General features: G+C 32.9%; 3 protein-coding genes across 4 annotated transcripts; 1 reads left to right on the top strand and 2 right to left on the bottom strand.

Moving 5' to 3' along the window:
• Window positions 1-1,654: 1,654 nt before the first annotated feature.
• Window positions 1,655-4,762, bottom strand: LOC140973962 (uncharacterized). The gene is made up of 6 exons (XM_073437130.1): window positions 4,391-4,762; window positions 3,777-3,967; window positions 3,507-3,552; window positions 2,462-2,544; window positions 2,245-2,361; window positions 1,655-1,968 (listed from the first exon to the last, which is right to left on the bottom strand). Exons 1-6 carry the CDS (start codon window positions 4,599-4,601, stop codon window positions 1,897-1,899), a joined length of 720 nt encoding a protein of 239 aa, XP_073293231.1. The 5' UTR covers window positions 4,602-4,762; the 3' UTR covers window positions 1,655-1,896.
• Window positions 4,763-7,303: 2,541 nt separating this feature from the next.
• Window positions 7,304-7,965, bottom strand: LOC140972291 (histone H2B-like). The gene has a single exon (XM_073434740.1). It carries the CDS (start codon window positions 7,901-7,903, stop codon window positions 7,460-7,462), a length of 444 nt encoding a protein of 147 aa, XP_073290841.1. The 5' UTR covers window positions 7,904-7,965; the 3' UTR covers window positions 7,304-7,459.
• Window positions 7,966-10,784: 2,819 nt separating this feature from the next.
• LOC140973961 (protein BTR1) lies at window positions 10,785-19,474 on the top strand. Of its 2 annotated transcripts, none has more exons than XM_073437129.1 (8): window positions 10,785-11,122; window positions 13,357-13,595; window positions 13,673-13,779; window positions 15,656-15,849; window positions 17,461-17,534; window positions 18,733-18,825; window positions 18,895-18,956; window positions 19,037-19,474. In XM_073437129.1, exons 1-8 carry the CDS (start codon window positions 11,020-11,022, stop codon window positions 19,122-19,124), a joined length of 960 nt encoding a protein of 319 aa, XP_073293230.1. In that variant the 5' UTR covers window positions 10,785-11,019; the 3' UTR covers window positions 19,125-19,474. The 2 variants fall into 2 exon arrangements, with proteins under 2 accessions (XP_073293230.1, XP_073293229.1); XM_073437128.1 differs by having other exon boundaries at window positions 17,458-17,534.
• The last annotated feature ends 1,294 nt before the right edge of the window (window positions 19,475-20,768 follow it).

The following is a 20,768-nucleotide window of genomic DNA, read 5'->3' as shown; positions in this document are numbered from 1 at the left end:
GATGCGTTCTATGTTGTTTTAAATAATCTAATCAAAAGTTGCACAATGATGTCAATTTAAAGTTTCTTGACCGGATATTATGATGTTTCATGACCCAAAAAGTTCAATAATTTGTGCATGCATGTCCACTAGCATAAGGGAAAAGGCATAGGGTCCAGAAGAACTGAGCTTCCACGTTAGGTTCAAAAAGTAGCCAATGCAGAGTTGTCTCCCTTCCCTTTCCCAAATATATATTATATGCTCCCCGGCCTCATGACTCGCATCATCGCTTGAAATCCAGCAACCACCCAACTACAACTCACAAAGTATATCGATTTACTTTCGTATTTTCTTCTTCCTTTTTGTTTTTAAACTGATCATTTTCCGCCACCTATTTGGCTTTTGGAATTATACAGAAAACCTTCAATATCATTGGATTATACAAGTTCTTTATATATTTTTTAGACACTCTATGAAAAGTTAATATTTTTGTTCCTTCACCGTCCATCCGAAACAGGAAATTATTTCGAAAGGGACATTTGTATCTTGTAGGAGATTGTATGAAATAAAATTTCATTTTTGTAACTTATGATTTATTAGATAGTTATAACATTTTACTTGATAATTAGGATAATGTACTGGATACTCGGAACATTTAATTTTTTTATTATCTTACTACAATATTTTTATCTCAATTACATGTATAAATTTATTTTTTTAGGAATTAAATTAGAATGCCATATTTTTTCTTTCATAATTTACATGATAACAGAGACCGAGACGAGGGCTCGTATCTTCGCCTATCAAAATTATTGGACTATCTTGAACTCCGAAACACTCGCTCACGAAAATCTTTTATTAAGCAGATTTCTGAGTACTTCGTAAAATAAAAGAGAACCATTTTGGTGTTCGTGTAAAATGATGAGGAAAAAATACTTTTAATGTGTTCAAAAGAATAGCAGAACTAGAAGCTCAATAAATATACTTTTTAAGGAAAATTATAGTAATTTTAATTATCTATATTTGACCCTTTGCAATTTTAGTATTATATATAATCAAAATTAATCTTAATTATTTACCTTTCAATATTTGATAACTTTAATCGTTTTTTTGTGAGACAGCTGATGTAACACTTTGAATTCGAGCGTTATGTCACATCGGCAAAAAGACCAAAAAAAAAAAAAAAAGATAATGGACCAAAAATGAATTATTAACACGAGATTTTCCTTGAACCATAGTTTCTCATAATATCTCGCATTCTCATAACATGTCGCATGCAGTTAAATTCAAGTTGAATTTACTTACTTCCAAAGAGTTATTCATAGCATATTATTATCTGTGTCCAGTCCCCAGGTTTCACAAATACCATAGTAGAATAACAACTTTAGCTATTTTAAGAGTCCAACCTTGCATCCTTGGACCTACCTTAACCTTGACAAGTAACTTGATTATCCTCCTTTCAAATCTCATTCCAAGAAATGCACATATCGTTGTCGGTACCATGCAAGGCACCATGAAAACTTAGATATAAGTGACCAGTATGAACATTATCACCTTGACAACTCAGATATAAGTGTCGGAAAAATGTGTGTCACGGTCTTTGGACCATTCTAGCACTACGAAGCTCATCAATACAAGATTACAAATGCAAGGATACGAAGATGAAAAGTTGTCATTTATCAAATACCCATTTTACCTCAAAAGATTATGCTTAAAAGGTTTTTACAAAGCCAACATTTAGCTAGTCTCACATTTATGCTAACACAAGCAATTTCATAATTGAACTTGACTAAATATGCATTCGGATGAACATGATACGAAAATAACAATAGAAACAAAATCATGTTGATGTACCCAAATTAATCAAATAGTCTACACTACATATTACAGAAGTTCACTCACAACTCGCACTAGAATTTAAATCTGGCCCGTCCCAAGAGGCTGCCTAGATGTGTCTCCGGAAGCCCAAGCAGTATAATCCTTCTCTAACTGGAAACAAATTCATAAGGGCAAGAAACCACGTTATTTGTGCCCAAAAAAAAAAAACACAGTACACACCACTGAACAAACCAAAAACAATGATTCAGAAAATGAGACCCTGGAAGTGACTCCCCGAATTAAATAGTACTCTTTCTTTACCTCAACTCATTTATCTCCATTTCATGAGTGGAGAAAATGATGAGAATGACTAAGGCAGGAGAGCAATCACACTAGCTTGTAATAAAACGCAACAAAAAAACTTAATGGATATTTATGTCAATAAACCTGCGACATAAACCGGGGAAGCATCGCCTTCAATATCTGTTCTAGCACTTGAGAGCCCGTAGATTCAATGGCCTGTGTCGGGATTGCTCGAAATGCAAAAGGAACTTCTACGTTGACCTTTAAGGTACATACCAACGTCACAAAATAATTTGAGGAAATCGATTAGATTCTATTCAACTACTTATATAACATAAACAAAACCCTTGCTAATCATTACCTCTATGACTGCATTTGATGTAAGATTCTGAACCGATATGTCTCTTCTTGTGCTATCACATGATATCTTGTTCTCCATTGAAGCTGCATGCCCATACCAAATTAGTGTCAAAGAACTCCTGGAAAAATTATATAATTTAATTCAAAATTTAAAAAAAGCACTAAACAACATAATTGTATTGTATTTCAATTATAAGAGGTGGATAACACCGACACCGTCTCATGGCATGGAAACACAATTCCTAAAGCAATGAATCATTGTCATACTTCTTAATTTTGGGGTAAATACACAAATAAATCAATATTAAGATAAAATGTAAAAGAAAAGAGGCTACATTAGGTAGGATAGGCACTAGGCAGATAAAATTTTCTTTACATACGAGTGTTGGGCTATTTTTAGTTACATAGGAGATTAATTACAGAATGTGATTTCCTCTTAGTATATTCCTTATAGTACGCTACTAAATAGTAAACCCTAAAGTCTAATTTCCAATAATAATTACAACTTCAAGAATTATATTCACAATTTATTGTCATATGAATTAATCACACTCTTCGATTTTCCAAGAACTATGATTCTCAAACTGTGTAGAAGGCCCACCACGATCTTGAGTTATTTATAAATTATCCAATCTGAAATTTGATTTTCTTTAAATGCGTGATTCAAGATTCGTTCGGATATGATCCCTCAAACTTACCATTATCGTAGTAATAGAATCACAACTCTTAATATTCTTAGGAGTCAAATGAAATTTGCTCATCAGGAATATTAGGTATACTCAGTGTTAGCTTTAACAACCAGGGGTTAAATCTCATTCCAAATTTGATTCTTAAACTCCTTCTGTAAAAAATAATATATAGTAAGCAAGTTTCTTAATCTGAACTTTCAACATAAATTATTTTTTGAGTGACTGACTAGAACTGAAAAAATTGTTCCAAACAGAATGCCAATGTGAATGGAAAAGGTAACGAACACGAAACAGTTCTTTTGGAAGAGTGAATTAGCATACTTTAATAACGAAATGCAAATACAAAAACATGCTTACCGTCAAATCTGTCATTCTGTGCAACAACAATTGGTGAGCCCTCGAGCTGACATAAACATCACCACAGTTAATCACCACATAAATATCCATAATCTCTGTCAAACAGTGGGATAGGGCATAAATGCAAGGAAACAAGAATTTCCCCAGCACAACTCTTGGATCAATGTCCATGCAGTTTTCATTTATGGCATCAACAATAATTTATATAGAAGAATAAATACAGCCAGAGTTCATGAAACACAACAGAATCGGCAGAAAAGAAGGTGATACCTTACAGGACAAGAGCTTAATGCAGCAACCATTAGGCTGCTCCTCCACTTTCACCAACAAAACAGGGCACACTTCAAACGCAAAAAACTTAAATCTATAGACGTAACACCTGAATGTGCTATCATCCACCCGCTCTATTCTCTCAGCATCCAGTACCGAGTACTGACTTGCCGGCAGGCGCATATACTCAACTGAGAAACAACCAACACAACTCAAACATTTAAGTTGAGCAATTCACCATTCAAGAATGCCAAATAATTATCACATCAGTCTTGAATAATACAATTACAACACTACAGATCCGTTTACAGAAAACCACACGTTCTTATAAAATTTACATTATTTAAGAAAACATTACATCACTTAACAACCAACTTAATAATTTTATTGAAAAATTGCAATGAAGATTTAGTGAAAAAAACAGTCTAAGCATGCTGCGAAAACGTAGAATGCACATAAATATCACACATTAGATACCATTAAATAACACCAACTTCAAAAACACCGGGCAAGCTCTACAATCACCTGAATAATCATTCCCCTCATCACCGCATCGCACATCATTCAAAACCAAAAAAAAATAGTAGAACAGTATGAGAGTATGTATTCGTTACTCAGGGGGCGTTGTAGCTGCCTTACGGAAACGGATTGGGTTCGGCGAGCCACAAACTTCGCTCTGGGAGCAGAATCCGCCATAACTCGGAGCCTGGATCCGAAAGAATCGTCTAACCTTGACAATACGGATACATGCTGGGAATTTGAATTTCTAGGGTTCTTGAAGATGAACGAAATTGGATTTGAATGCGCGCAGCAAAATGATGCCATTTTCAACAATTAATCTGTAAAAAATCAGCTATCAGGTGAATCGAGTAACCAGTTTTTCGAGATGAGGTGCTGCTTCGCAGAGGGAATGGATAGCAAGGTGTGGTGTGCGATGAATCCAGTAGCACTGGGAGTGGGATGCATGCGTCCGATGAAATAAACAAAACTTCATGGTTTTAGCTTTTAAACACAAATTCTCATTCGCCCATTCCCTAAATCTGTGCTTACAACCACGTTAACCACATAAATTATATTGGATAATTTCATAAAATATTGTTAAAGAAAATAAAATTTTGAATTATTAATCAAACACTAATTTATTCTATAGTTCGGACACCCGAACCCAAATTCTTTATTTTATTAATCATTTTGATAGATAATAATGACAATACTATAATTAATTAATATTATCTCAATTAAAAATAAATAAAACCAATAAAGACTTTAAATATTGAATGTTCAAATTACCAAAAACTTTGGAATTGTGTATAAATTTTTTTTATATATGACACCTTTTACTTCAGCCTTGATTACGGTTCTAAACCAATAGTTCCAATTACATAATCGACCAATTAAAGTTGGAACATGAAATCAAACGATTACGATTTCGGTTCAATTTCATATGCTTTCAGTTATGAAGTAGATCACTTGTGAGACGATATCATGAATCTTTATCTGTGAGACGGGTCAATCCTACCGATATTCGCAATAAAAAGTAATACTTTTAGCATAAAAAATAATAATTTTTTTTATAGATGACTCAAATGAGATATTCATCTCACAAAATACGACCCGTGAGACTGTCTCACACAAGTTTTTACCTCAGTTCTAATACAAATTTATTGGATTATCTAAGGTGTACGCTATAATTTCTTCAAATTTAGTATTAATTTACGGTTTGGCTTGATTTGTTCCGGTTCCGGTTTTTATCGGAACCGAACCATAAGTCTACAATTTGGTTTCGGTTTCTAAGATAACCGGAACCGAACCATAAGTCTACAATTTGGTTTCGGTTTCTAAGATACAGTTCTAGTTTCAATTCCACGATTCCTCACACTCTATTTGACTGAAATGCTTAGCAAAATCATCAATCTAAACATGTAAATTTCTTGTAAAAAAATCCACAAGTTAAATAAAAATTTTTGACAAACCATTGGTCTTTAAGATCTGACTAAACCCACTTGCTAGATTAGTTGTAAAATCAAAAATCAAATGGCTCTATCATACAACTTCATAGAACAAAGAAAGGAGGATGACTTGGGTTATTTACTATTTGCAAGAACTTGGAATTTGTTGGGAAAACTTGAAGTCAAACAGATCGAATAGATCGACAAAGTATGAATAAAAATGAGGAAAGTGGATGAACGAATCAGAAAACAAGAGATTTATATTGTATTTTCATCCTAATTTACAAGTTATAACTTTTCTAAACGAGGGATTTCAGTTAGTTAAAGTAAGTTGAAGAGTGTTTACAAACACTAAAAAAAATTTATTTTTTAACATTTACAAATACTAACTAAGATCATCTTCAACCACAAAATCTATTTTGGTGTAAATTTTATACTAAAATAGTGTCATTTCTGCACCAAATACAACATCCATCTCCAACACATTTACTTCAAATCTTACACCAAAAAGAATATTCTCGAAATATTCCATATACTTTACATATTTTAATTATTATATTTTATTTAATATATTTAAATTATGACTAATGTTTTATTATTAATAAATTTAAATAATAATATTTAAGTTTATCTTCTAAATTTATTTTTCTTTATTGTATTTGTATTTGAATTTTGTGTTTCAAATTGCATTTGTATTTCAATTATATTTTTCATTTTAGTTATTGTATTAAATTATATTAATTAAAAATCATTAAATCAAATTAGTTTTTAAATATTAATAATTAACATAAATAAATATTTTAAAAATCAACAATTATATTTTTTAAAATTTTTAGAATTAAATATCTAATTATTAAAATAAATATTATATTATTATTTTATAATATTTACAATTTTTAATACTAATATTTATAATAAATACACATTTAAAAAAAAAAAAAAATTGGCGCAGGGTTCTCCCGCGCCAAATTTGGCGTAGGGGAGAGGGGTTGGAGCATTGAACGCTGCGCCAAAATGACAGCGTTGGAGTCGTCCTAAATCTCATCTAATATTAAAATTTTCTAAATTATTTTTTTCCAATTCCAAATTCCATGCAAACAAACATTCACTACTACTCGGTTTTAATGGCTCAAAAATCCCGACTAAACCAACCACAAATACAATTTGTGTATTCTTAGCCTTTACGCAGTCTCCACGCTCACTGATAACTACTTATTGTTGCACAGATTTTCAATTCGTGTTACCAAAAATTTACAGGATACATCAAAATCAATCACAAAAATCTCCAGAAATCAGTACAGACAGATAAACTTAGCAGTTCAAATCCATGTTTACTTGTGTTTGCGAGTAATATCAGCATGTCGTTTCTTGTTCTTGCCCGTCAACTTCGAGTCCTCAGTTTATACCGATTACTGATTTTTAGCCTGAAAAATGTCACGTTTCTTGCACCAAAATGCTACTAAATTCAAGTTAGGAATTCTTGCTACAAAAAATGTGTTAAAATCTTAACAAAATAAAAATCACATTCAATTCAGACTTTTTAGATTGAGTCCAAATCAATAGTATTAAGAGAAAACATGCATAAACCCACCAATTTCATTAGTTAATCAAACAAGATGACAAAGAAATTATGTAGTCAGTCACCAAAACCTAACAACCCTGAATCATTCAATAGCACCCAAAACCCTAAGATTCAGAAGAAAGAAATCGGGGAAAAAATCCAGTAAAATTTCTTCATGAGCTGGTGAATTTGGTGACGGCTTTGGTCCCCTCGGAGACGGCGTGCTTCGCCAGTTCACCGGGCAGCACGAGCCTCACGGAGGTCTGGATCTCACGAGAGGTGACGGTCGGCTTCTTGTTGTACCTCGCGAGGCGCGACGCCTCCTGGGCCAGCTTCTCGAAAATGTCGTTGATGAAACTGTTCATTATCCCCATAGCCTTGCTCGATATCCCGATGTCGGGGTGGACCTGCTTCAGCACCTTGAAGATGTACATCTTGTAGGTCTCGGTGCTCTTCTTCGCGCGCTTCTTCTTATGGTCTCCGGCGATGGCGCCGCCGTCCTTGGGTAGTTTCTTCCCGGCCTTCGGCTTCTTCTCTGCAACGGGGGCCTTCTCGGCGGCGAGCTTCTTCTCCGCTGGCTTCTTCTCAGCTGGCTTCTTCTCTCCTTTCGCCGTCATCGTAATCGCACAGAGAGGAAATGAAAATTGTGAAAAGCTGAAATTGGAATTGCTGTGTCCGAGTGTGCAATGAGTCTTTTCGGGGCAACAAACGATATATAGTGTACAGAAGGTCGCTATGATTGGTGCATTCTAGGAAACCCGGATCATGGATTGTAACTGTTGATTTCACAAAACTTTTGACGGTCAGGATCAGCAGAATTAAACCTATCGGATTTGAAATTTAATCCTATGATTTCCCGGGGTTCGGCAATCTATGAATTTTGTGATATTAATCAATTTTTTATAATCAGACCTAGAATCAAATCGATTTACTTTGAAAATAAATTAACTGGTTCAATCAATTAAATCTAATCGTACAGAAAAATCGTTAAATTATACAAAAATTAAATAACACATTTTAAATTATAAAGATTTTAAATATTTTAAATATTTATATAAGTAAAAATATTTATAATTTAAATATTTATATAAGTAAATATATATATATATATATTTATATTTATACAAATTTAAAATTTAAACAAACATATAAAATTTTTATAAATATACGAAAAATGTATTTTCCAAAACTTAAAATCTAAATAAATATACACATATCATCAAAATAACAATTATAGTTTACTTTTTTAAACAAAATCAAATTATTAACATTATTATTATATTTATCATCATAATTAATAGAATACTCTATACAAAATATATAAAATAATGATGTGATTTTTAATTTACCTGAATCACTATTTATCTTATCAAACTAAGGTCATCTCCAACCACAAAATCTATTTTGGTGTAAATTTTACACTAAAATAGTGCGATTTCTGCACCAAATACAATATTCATCTCCAACCCATTTACTTCAAATCTTACACCAAAAAGAATATTCTCGAAATATTCTTTTTATTTTACTTATGAATTTTATTGTTATATTAAATTTTCTTTTATTTATATTACATTATATTAATTAAAAATCATAAAAACGAATTAGTTTTTAAATATTAATAACTAAATAAATAAAAAATATTTTAAAAATCAAAAATTATTAATTTATAATTTTTATGATTAAATATCTAATTGTTAACATAATAAAATAAATATTATATTATTATTTAAATAAAATTTATAATTTAAAAACAAATATTCATAATAAATATAAATAAAAAAATTAAAAATTTATTTAAAAAAAAAGGAGAAATGGAGTTGAAATAACGCAGCCCCATTGGAGATAAATAAGCTTAGAGATGGCATAACTGAATGGCTTTATTATATTATAATAAATGATTTATTTATATTTTATTTTATCTCTTATCATTTCAATTTTAAATTTTATATATTTTTTTAAAATCAAATAGAAAAACTACTTCATTCTTTTGTTTTAATGGAACACACTTATCGCGTGTTCCACAGTTTTCTAATAAGAATATGTTTTTTGTGAGATGGTTTCACGAATCTTTATATGTGAAACGGATTAACCCTACCGATATTCACAATAAAAGGTAATGATATTAGCATAAAAATTAATAATTTTTTATGGATGGCCAAAATAAGATATCTGTCTCACAAAATACAACACGTGATATCGTCTCACACAAGTATTTGCCATCTAATAATAATAATGATTAAACAATTGTTATAAATATATATTTTGCTCAAGTAGAGATAAATTATAAGTAGGGTCATATCTGCCTTTTCTTAGGTTTGAAATGAATTTGAAAAAATAGAGTTTTTAAATGATAAAATACGATATTTATTTTATCAATTTTTTTAAAAAAACAAAACATTTAAAAAAAAATAATAATAATAATAATTTAAATATTATAAATTGTCATTTGACAGAAAAAACCCATATAAATTTCTTTGACGAAGTTTTTATTCGAGTACAACATAAAAAAAATAATCATACATTCATACTCCATTTTTTAAAATCTTGAAGTGACAATTTCATAAACAATTTTTCATGAAAATTTTATTAAATAATTTATTGATGAGATGACTAAAACAAAGTTATAAATAAGTTTCATCTCTTACCATGATATTTAAATAACTTTCTAGAAACATTTTTACATATTTTTAATGACTTATTCGAATGTTTCAAATCAAGATTTACCAATTAAAATAAAATACAAAATATTATGAATGAAAATTCAAGATAAAAAATTGAAAATTCATTGGCTCTCGACTACTTCATATTGTCATCATAGCACTATTATATTGCATAATCATTTTCAACATATTTTTACTTTTTATATAATTTATGATTCAAAGCGACCCAAACAATATTTTGGACTAGACAAAAACTTGTGTGAGACGGTCTCACGGGTCGTTTTTGTGAGACGGATCTTTTATTTGGGTCATCCATGAAAAAGTATTACTTTTTATGCTAAGAGTATTACTTTTTATTGTGAATATGGGTAGGGTTGACCCGTCTCACAGATTAAAATCCGTGAGACGGTCTCACATGAGACTCACTATTTGGACTATCAAATTTCTCGGATAATTGGATAAAACAAATCGAACCAAGTCGGTAGTATGTATTGATTTCGAGTTATTATCTAAATATAACGATATTTGTGCAACAAATCTTAAAACATAAAAAAATTCAATAAAAAAAATTACATCTATCAAAATATCATATAAATTCAAGACAAAATATGACGAAATAATAGCAAAAGCTCACGATATAATTGTTGTAAATATCGATGTATGATATATATGTTGTATATTTAATATTAATTCATTGATTTTTAGTTGATCACAGTTTAGATTGATTTTAAAATTAAACAGATCAAAAAACTCCGAATGGGTCGGGTGCAAGTCCCAGTGCCGTTCCAGCCTATGCGCCAGGTTAGCTATCGTAGAAGATTTTAGCCCATCCCAAGCGGCGAAGTCCCATAGTTCCCCATTTGCTTGAATCCACCTCCCTCATTCTCATTTCTTACAGCGCCTCTTTCAACACCTGAACTTCTCTCTCACTCTATCTATCTATACACAAAAATCTCTATATCTACCACCTATACGGATTTCTCCAAATCGCCATTTTCAACTCTGTATCAATATATATATATATATATATATATACCAGAAAGTAGATTCATATAGCTGTACATACAGAGAGGATGGAATCCTTGGCTGCGGAAGGGAAGGAATCTCTCTACAATTCGTCGTCGTCCGAATCTCAGCAGAATCGGTCGCCGCCTCGCAAATCGTCCCCTTCTCCAGGTCTGGACGCTAATTCACGTGTAAATTGTAAATGCGCGTGCCATGTGGTGCCGGATCCATTTTTTTGTTATTTTGTTAATTTTTTTCTACGATTTGCTGAAGATCCGTGGTCCTGGATCTGTTTAGTTTGGGAAGTGTTGAGCTGTAAATCTGCACTTTACTTACTTTCGTTTTTGAATTGCTGCGTGACTTGGAAATGTGACCCGAGGTTAATGTAATGTGTGTGTTTTTTACGCTACATGTTATTGTCGTTCAGAGCCTTGTAGAATCCTAGTATTGGAGATTTTGTGTAAATTTTGGGTAATTAGAGACAGGTGTTTGACTTTGGTTGCCGGAACCAAGGTGCGCTGAAACTGAAGTAGAAACTGAAGTATAGTTACTGCAGTTTCGTGCACTGTTTTTGGAAAACTTACAAATTAACTGTGGTTGTGTTACCTAATAGAAGTGGGACATGCATTTTTATTTCAAAAAAATAAATTTACTTTGAAAATATATCTATGCATTGTGATGGGATTTTTTTCAGTTATTTTTCGAAATTTTAATTGATTCAACTGTAAAAGTACCGTATAGTTTAAATCAATCGACTTTCTGCTTTTTATGCTTGAATTCGAGCTCCTCCATGGGATACTTGGATTGCTTTATTTTTCTCATTTAAATTTAATTGAACCTATTCATCTGTGACAAAATCTTGAAAAAAGGCAGGACTTCAGTTTTTGTGTGAGCATATATTTGATGAGACAATAATTTAATATGAAATTTTGGTGGTGCAAGTATTTGAAGTAAAGGTGTAGAATACTGGTAATATTGATTATAGTTGTTTAATCCTACTAATCTTTAGAAATCTTTATCTCTGTTCTGTGACAAGTTATTTTCTCTTGTTTTCTGATATTTATAAAAAAAATTATATCTATTTGAATATAAATTTTTAAGTGTTTCGCATAGTAGACTTACTTGAGTAGAAAGTCTCTTTGATAACACCTTTTCATTCTATCATAAATGTTAGAGGCACATTATCCTGCCATTTTGCCAGATGCGATTTTCTTATGGGGATATCATAGCTGTCATAAGATTGAATAGGAAATGTGTATGCTCTAGAGTAATATTATTCTTAAGTTTGCGCCATGTTTCACAAGTTTGGGAAGTTGGAGTGGAACAGTTAGTATTGTTGAAACTGGAGAACTAAAATGGAGAAGTCTAAGGGAGTGTGGAATAATCAGTTTCAACATGCTAATGTTTTCATTGTTGACGTTTGGTTAGCGGATCTGTTGAAGCTGCAACACATGAAGATATCGATCATTGACTATTCAAATTACTTTGATTTGTTCAGGGGTTTGTATTATTCAATATCCTCCTGTACAATGACTCAAACCCCTGAATTGTATATTATCCAATATCTTCCAGTACAAAGACTCAAACCCTTATCTAGTATGAGATTCTTATAAGACCTTCTTAGAGATAGTTTACACCTCGAAGTTCTTTGTATGCTTTGACTTAGTGTGCATGACTTCAATTTAATACTGATAACATCTTTAATCCTATTTGACTGGCAGTTCAACGTGAAATATTTGCTTATAAGGATACTATTGTGTACTGAACTGTTGAACTTATGTTATTTGTGCTTGCAAAGTGTGATTGCACACAGATGTGGCAGTATTACTCATCTTTGTCGTTGAAAATTTACTGGCGATGTTATGGGATTTCTAGTTTTGAACTTTCTAAAACAAAGTTAATATTCTGGTTAGAATCAATCTCCCAAGGGGACATGTAGAATTGTATATTGATAAGGACATAGAACCGTGTCAACGATATACATACCATGAAATGTAATCTTGTGCATCAGGTATGTAACACACGAGTTATTAACCAAGTTGGGTTAATATGGTGGTGTGTCAGACTATCCTATCCTTTTGGTCAGTATTTATGTAGAATTTGGGATGGAAGCGCATGTTTAATAATAGTATGTCATAAGTGAGTTGCCCATTAATTCTGCAGTATCCATAAGGCAATTTGTGCTTAGATAATGAAGTATGATGTGGTGCTGAATTAGAAACTTAGTGATTCATCTGCTGATGATCTCCACAACAGAAATATATTCGGCTGATACTTACTCACAAATTGCAGTGGAACTTGGTTATACTCTTCTTTATACTTCAGAACACGTATGCCCTTATTTTCTAATTTACTGGCATCTTTCCTTTTCCACATTTCTGAAAAGTTTATTTGTTAATTTGCAGACGATGCAGAGAAAACCACTCATCTCAGGTTCCTTTTATCAAATGCTGAAGCAGGTTCTGTAATAGGAAAAGGTGGTTCAACCATAAATGATATCCAGTCCCAGTCTGGAGCACGTATCCAGTTGTCACGGAACTTTGAATATTTTCCTGGTACATCCGATAGGATTATCATGGTCTCCGGAATGGTTGATGAAGTATTAAAGGCTGTGGAGCTCATTTTTTCTAAATTGCTGGATGAGGTAACGAATCACTTTAAACAGTTTTCAAGAGGAGCATTTGAGTTTGCATTAAGAATTCTATTGCTGTGCGCATTTAGTTTTATGCTGCGGAGGGTGATGAAGTTGATCCAGAATCGAAAATTAGACTAATTGTACCCAATAGCTCTTGTGGTGGAATAATTGGGAAGGGTGGTGCCATCATAAGGTATGACTTCTTTTCAAATCTTTTAAAACATTTATCTAGTGTTACTGGAATTACCTTTTTAATGTTTAAAACATATCAATGTGCCTACTTCTCGATGTCAACTGAAAGTTGATCCCGTACTATTTCAACAGTTGTTAATTATCGGTGTGTATTGCTGCTCCGTTATTAGGTTGCCAAAATATTTGACAATCTTAACTCTATGTCCAGTCAATAGTTTACTATCTGCTCTCAGCAGATTCAGAATTTCATTTTCTTAAATGCAGAAGCAGCTAAAAGTATTCTTATTTTTATGTTGACTTTAAAATACTTAAAATATCAGAGAAGAGCTGTATTTCTTATCTTCTTTTCTATGTCAAAAAGTTTCTTGCGTGTTAAATAGCTTGACTGGGAAATTCATTTAGTTGCTTGAAGAATTGAAATTCTGAAGGAGGAAACAATCTCTGTTACCCCAGCTTATCAATGGAATCAATATGGAGTATAGTGTTTAGCATCCTGTCAATCAGAAAAAAGGTTGGTGGGGGTTTTCATGTTTGCCTGGATCATCAGATTGCTTACTAATGCTGACATGTATTGAATGGATAGAATGGGGGACTTTTGAGATTGACTAAACCTATTGCTTGGCCAATATAGAGAACTCTTAACCTGGGAAATGTATGTGTTTCTTAATTTATTTCCTGTCATCAAAACAGCTTACAATATCTTTCTAAAATGAAAAACAAGTATTTATTTCTTCCATATTTATTGAAGAGTCATATTTTTTTCCGAAATTTGTAGACACGGTTGGATTTTGTATATCCGTTTTGTTTATATGGTCTAAAACCACCATTAACTGCAAGGCTACGAGGCAGACGATGAAATGCTTGGTTCCATGATCTTAAATTTAGAGCTCAAATGATAACGAGACACACAAATATTAAGTTTTTTGTCATGTAAGTGATGTTACAGGTTAACAATAGAGCAGGAGACTTCTATATATTTGAACGAGGAAGATATTTTAAACTGTTAGAAAAGAAAAGATGTGATAATTTTTTTGTCTCAGACATTAAAATACATATATATCATTACTCTCAGCACTCAAATTATAAATTTTAGTAGGCCGAAAAAAGTAATATGCAGAAAAATAAAAAGAGGGCCTATGCATATTCTGTTTTAGTAAGATATAAGGAAGTGCTAGTAACAGATCGAAGAGAAAAGAGAAAAAGAAGAGAGCAAAGACGGAAGGGTAGATGATGAAGGAGAAGAAAATGACAGGCAAAACCAGAGGAATCAGGGCTTTGTTGATAAAGGCATGACTAAAAGTTCACCTTGCATTTGTATTGAAGGAACCATGTGCTCGAGTTGTTGAAATGATGAGCCATGAATGTTGCTCTTAAGGAAAGCAACAAGCTTGCACCGTGCTGTGCATGGTTTTTTTCATGCTTCTAAATGCTATGGCTCTTAATGGAAGAACATTGGAATTTTGCACATCCCATGAGGGCGATAATTGTTTTAGGGTTGGAGGGGATTGAGAGCCGCGAATGCCTGTGAGGGGACTCTTATTCACCGTCCTACTATAAGCAGAAATTTGTCTAGGTTGGATCAAATTTATAAAGTTGAGATTACTCGCTCCATCATGTAGCATTAACATAATAGTTTTTTGTTTTTAAAAAATTAACATTAAATGGATTAGGAATTGTTTGAGTTATTCATTGAAGCTTTATAGGCTTGCTATAACATGCAATTGGTATGAATTTATTTTGAAGGTCTTTGTGATTGGCATGTGCGCATATTTTTTTTTTTATATCTGCAGATGTGCTTTTGTGGGTAATCGTGTATGTGTTTATAGTTCACATTTACTCTTGGACTATTGCTTCAATGTTGTAACTTTTTGGAACAGGTCATTGATTGAAGACTCTCGTGCTGGAATCAAGATATCTCCCCAGGACAACTATTTCCCTGGTCTGCATGATAGGTTGGTGACAGTGACTGGTACTTTAAGAGAACAAATGCGGGCAATTGAGCTGATCCTCCTGAAACTGGTAGCCGATTCATACTATAACCAATCTGTGAATGCTCCATTTTCTTATGCAGGTACTAGTTTTTCTTAGTGTAAGCTTTTCCATTTTCTCTTCCTCATTGGTGGAAGTTTTGTGTTATTTTTGTTTGATATAATTAGCAACCTTAGGTACTGCAAACAATTAATTTATGTCACCTCACTGTTTTTGTGATGCTTTAACTTTCCTTGTATATAGTTACTTATCCTGTTTCTTGCGAGCATATGTATTTCCCAAATCATAACAAGCCCACCTTGTGTAAGTTAATGATATTCTCTATTATGGAAGCCCATTGATGTGCTGGAGTGATAAAATGGATAGGCTAGCAGGCTTTATGAAGTTCACAATCAAATGCTCACCTACGAAGGATTACCATCTGCTTTTGCATGTTATATGTTAACCTTTTAAATTTATGCATTAGAAAAAATCTTTGTTCTACTAGCATCTTGATCTCCCATATAATTCACTTGTTCTTATTTCTTGTATTGGTACTGAATCTACTGATTAGCTCTTTGTCCTCACTGATCAATATTGCTAATATGTGGTTAATTAATTAATTTTTTTTTATTTTAGTTGCTATAGTAGGCACCCTAACTTAATAGAATAAAATATTATTAATCTTTATGATTAAATATGTGAACCAGATTTTGCAAATAGCCACATAATGAAATTTTGAACATAAAACACGGTCAGTGAAACAAATATCAACGATCTAATTATTGCATGCCAGAGTAGAAATAAATGGTATACCATTAAGGCCCTTGCCTCTATAAAAGGTAAGCATCCTCTTCCAAATTTCTTTTCATCTTCTCACTCATTTTATCTTCGTGTTATTCGTTCTAAAAGACACCGACTCCTTGGATTAAAGCATTCCCATGAAAGGTGACATGACATTAGACACCCAGTGCGGAGATATTAAGTACAGCAGATAAACATGAACTAAACATAGGAATGTGCTTCTGCAATGCCGTTATGTAAAGTCTTGCTCAGATATATCAAGAATCAGATATCAAACTAATTCAATTTTATAAGATGCATGCATCTTTCTAGTGTCTATCATTCCGTCTTGTCGGTTAGTTGATGGCTTCCATACTGTACTCCAAAATTTGAGGTAAAATACTCAAAGGCAGTGCTGCCTTAGTTATGCAAAATTATTGTTATGAGCTCTTAATTCTTTTGGAATATTGAGTACTTTATGGGTAGCTATGGCTCTATGCCTGTTGCTAGTTCAATTCTTTTGAGATAATGAATATTCCATTGATAGTTTCATATCGTGTGATTAATTGCTAGATGATGTGCACACATGTATAGATGATACATAACACCTTTTAGTGTACGTGGGAGGCACTTCTTTGGTCCCATTAAATGAAGCATTTTAATATTTACCTTTCAAAAAGAGAAAGCGATGACACTGCCTTTTGATACTTCTTTTTATTTTCTCGACTGCATTATGTTTGAACAATATGATGTGAGTTGTGCATTGCTGCTAATAGAGTATTAAATATAGGATCTAGTGTTACTTCACTTGATAAAGTACCCGAAAAAAAGGCTTTCTGATTTTTTTTACTTGGTTTTGTTTCTTTCATGTGTCTACTTCATTTCAGAGTCACAAATTTTAGCATTTGATGTAATTACCCTTTTTCAGCAGTTGCATACAGTGCAATGAACTACAGACCCAACGGAGCTGGAGTAAAGTCTCAGAATAACAGGTCTCTTAGCAAGGTCTGTTGTCAACCTTCGTTTTGCTGAAATGTTCACATTCACACATTTTTGGAGTACTAGAAACATACCCTTTATATTTTTCCAAAAACTGAAAACCTGAATTTAGTCAAGTTTGGAGCACATGTTTTACGATTAATAATGAACTGAAAAATCCAGAACACAACCAGAAGATCTGTAATTAATTTAAGGAACAAGAATTTAGCACAAATTTAAAAGTATATTTAAGAAGTTATAATAAGAACTCATGAAGACGTGGATAAAATAATCATTATATGCGTATTTTATTATTTTTGTCTTATGTCTTTTTTAAATATTTTATGTAACATTTAATATTGTAGTTAACATATTATACTTTCTTATCATTATTTTATTTGTTATTTATGCATATTGTTTGTCTATTTATGTATAATATTTTTCAGATATTGATATTTTATGATATTAGTTAATTTCATTAATAATTATTTTATTAACTAAATTATTTACGCATGCATAAAGATAAAGATAACACCTTATTAATGCACTATTTATCCTTTTAATTTTCAAGAAAATATATATGAATATTTCTCCTACTCGCACTTGTTTCAAGTTTTACCTGAAGCACTTGTAGTTCTCATTATTCAAAAAAATTGAACAAAAAGGCAAGGAAACCAGAAATGAGAAAAACAACAATTGCCCCCTAAGAGATCTGTTGTGATTTTGCATTGTTTTATCTTTTGGTTGCATTTCTAGATCTATCAGCTTTAAAGCCTCAAAGAAATATTTTTACCCAAAGCTAGTCTAGTAGTTCATACCGAGCATGTTTATTTACTTAACTATTGTAATTGATGTATCTGGACTCTCTGATAAAAAATGGACTTTGTGTAGTTCTTTAAAGGGGAGATTATGTTCTACTGTAACAGAATTGGGTTTCCGTAGGCCACCTATTGGTCCTTTAATATTTATAATAATTAATTCTTCTTTACTCTTGAATGGTAAATACTTTAAAATATACGTTTACAGGGGTTTATATTTGCATAGACAACTGTAAATTTGGGATCATTTTGTTAAACCGGTTTCTGTTAAATAGCTCTTTGTAGTCTCTTTTGAATGTCAGGAGTGCCTGTCATTAAGTGATTATGGTAGAGAACTGATACTTCTGCTTCCTTTGTAGTCTCAGTATTTGGTTTGTTTTACTAACTAGTGTAGTGTTATAATGCAGGAAGATAGCAGTTCTGTGACTCTTGGTGTTGCGGACGAACATATTGGGATTGTAGTTGGCCGCGGAGGACGTAATATCATGGAGATCAGTCAGGTTTGTTTATAAGCTTGGATTCTACTTTGGTATGTGACTTTTTTGACACTGAGATTCTTTGCTTCACAGCTTAGTGGGGCTAGGGTAAAGATATCTGACAGGGGTGATTTTGTGTCTGGGACTTCAGATAGGTATGAAAATATGAAAACATGCCTCCTGATTGTTGAGAGTGCATACCAAGTATATACTCATGCCTTATAACTTCTTGCAGAAAAGTTACCATTACTGGGCCTGAAAGAGCTGTTCGTACAGCTGAATCCATGATATTGCAAAAAGTTGCGTCAGTTTCGGAGAGGTGATGGGATACTCCTTTATTTCTGTCATCAAAATTTGTTATTGAGTGATCCTAAGTTTCATTCCTCGTTGCAACTGCTGGCAAATTTCTGGATATCTTTTCTTTTGCTGAAATTTTGATACAAGATGGGGCTAAATCTAAGTTTCCTTGAGAGATTTTCAATTGACTATATTTCTGGTAGCAAGTGTATTTTGAAGAAGTTTTTGGTTCAGCAACATTATACCAAACATCGATCAAATTCATACATTTATTCATGTCTATACGGTGTTGTAATTTTTTACCTGAACTACATTATAAACTAACTGATATTAGTTTATTTCTAAGTTTAGCAAATGGAGTAGACTTGTTCAATTCTATCGTTCCTTTGTTAGTGCCTTCTAAATTTGTTTTTATTCTCATAGGTGTATTGAGAGCCTCTCATGCTCCACCTTTTAGATTGATTGAATTATGATGTTCTATAATTTTACAAGTAGTTTCCTTGGGAATATATTGGTAAATGACTGCCTACACCAACTTGTGGGTAGGTTGCTGTGATACCTAAAATCTCATTGCTAGTTGACATTTCGTATGATTCTAACCTAGTAGAAGATTGGTATCACTAACTCGAATTAGGTCATATTGATGCAATTTGTATTCGGGTATGTCATTAAGCACCTGTCATGTCTTGGGGGCATAGTCAAACTTTAGGCAACTTATGAATTTTTTGGGTTTTTGGAGTGATCAAGGTTTTCTGTGTCCCAAGGACTCAGCTCAGCTATTTTTGCTACAAGTGGATATATGTCAAATCTAAATCTGGTAAATACCGAATTATCTGTGTTGAAAATTTTATGGTGGATCCGGGCGATTGAAATGAAACCAAACCTTTGATTTTATCCAATATTGTTTTGGAAGCACACCGATTGTACTAACCACCCGACGAAGGGAGATGAATCGGACTCCATTTCTTAGAGAAAGATATTCTTATGTATATCTTGTTAGGTTCTAGCTATCTATTTTGAGTAAAAACATTTTTCGAGAGTGATCGAGATAGTTTGTAGGAGTTCTTATATGGAGTCTTTTTTTGTGTTGGGGATAGGAAGGATTGGTTGGTGAGTACTGTTTGTATATTTAGCACGAGACTAGAGGTAACACTGAGGGTATTATGATATTATTTCACACTGATACATACATGTTTGGTAACGATATCTATAATGACTCGTGAGAATGAAACAAACGAAAGTGCAAGGTTCGCCACTTGATAACAGGACCTTCTGAAGTTGGTGAAACCGTGCAATTTTATTTCCATTATTACTGTGAAATATTATTAGCTCACGGCTGATCATATTTACCATCCCCACCATTACCCGAACCATAGCCAGACCCACTGCCAGAGCCGCTACCATAACCAGAGGCATTGCCTGAGGCGCTGCCACCGCCGCCTCCTCCTCCTCTTCCACCTCCACCACCACTGCTACCACCTGTTCCACCTCCACTTCCATATCCCGAGCCACTGCCGCTCCCATACCCTGAGCCTCTTCCTGAACCATTTCCTATGCCTCCGCCACCTCCTCCACCTCTGCCTCCACCACCACCACCTCCGTATCCTTCACCCTCACCAGACCCATATCCCGAACCATAACCATTGGCTGATCCTCCGCCGCCGCCGCCG

The sequence above is a fragment of the Primulina huaijiensis genome, chromosome 3 (genome assembly GCF_012295235.1).
Source record: "Primulina huaijiensis isolate GDHJ02 chromosome 3, ASM1229523v2, whole genome shotgun sequence".
Classification (NCBI taxonomy): Eukaryota; Viridiplantae; Streptophyta; class Magnoliopsida; order Lamiales; family Gesneriaceae; genus Primulina; species Primulina huaijiensis.
The sequence above is the reverse complement of the archived record's forward strand: the minus strand, read 5'-3'. Positions and strand labels throughout refer to the sequence as shown.

Excerpts from the sequence above, each read along its gene's own strand:
- LOC140973961 (XM_073437128.1), top strand. The coding sequence starts at position 11,020 with ATGGAATCCTTGGCTGCGGAAGGGAAGGAATCTCTCTACAATTCGTCG. Across the intron at positions 11,123-13,356 it reads CAAATCGTCCCCTTCTCCAG|ACGATGCAGAGAAAACCACT; the intron begins GTCTGGACGCTA and ends GTTAATTTGCAG. Across the intron at positions 18,826-18,894 it reads ATATCATGGAGATCAGTCAG|CTTAGTGGGGCTAGGGTAAA; the intron begins GTTTGTTTATAA and ends TTTGCTTCACAG.
- LOC140973962 (XM_073437130.1), bottom strand. The coding sequence starts at position 4,601 with ATGGCATCATTTTGCTGCGCGCATTCAAATCCAATTTCGTTCATCTTC. Across the intron at positions 3,968-4,390 it reads GCAGCTACAACGCCCCCTGA|TTGAGTATATGCGCCTGCCG; the intron begins GTAACGAATACA and ends GTTGTTTCTCAG. Across the intron at positions 2,362-2,461 it reads CATCAAATGCAGTCATAGAG|GTCAACGTAGAAGTTCCTTT; the intron begins GTAATGATTAGC and ends TGTACCTTAAAG.
- LOC140972291 (XM_073434740.1), bottom strand. The coding sequence starts at position 7,903 with ATGACGGCGAAAGGAGAGAAGAAGCCAGCTGAGAAGAAGCCAGCGGAG.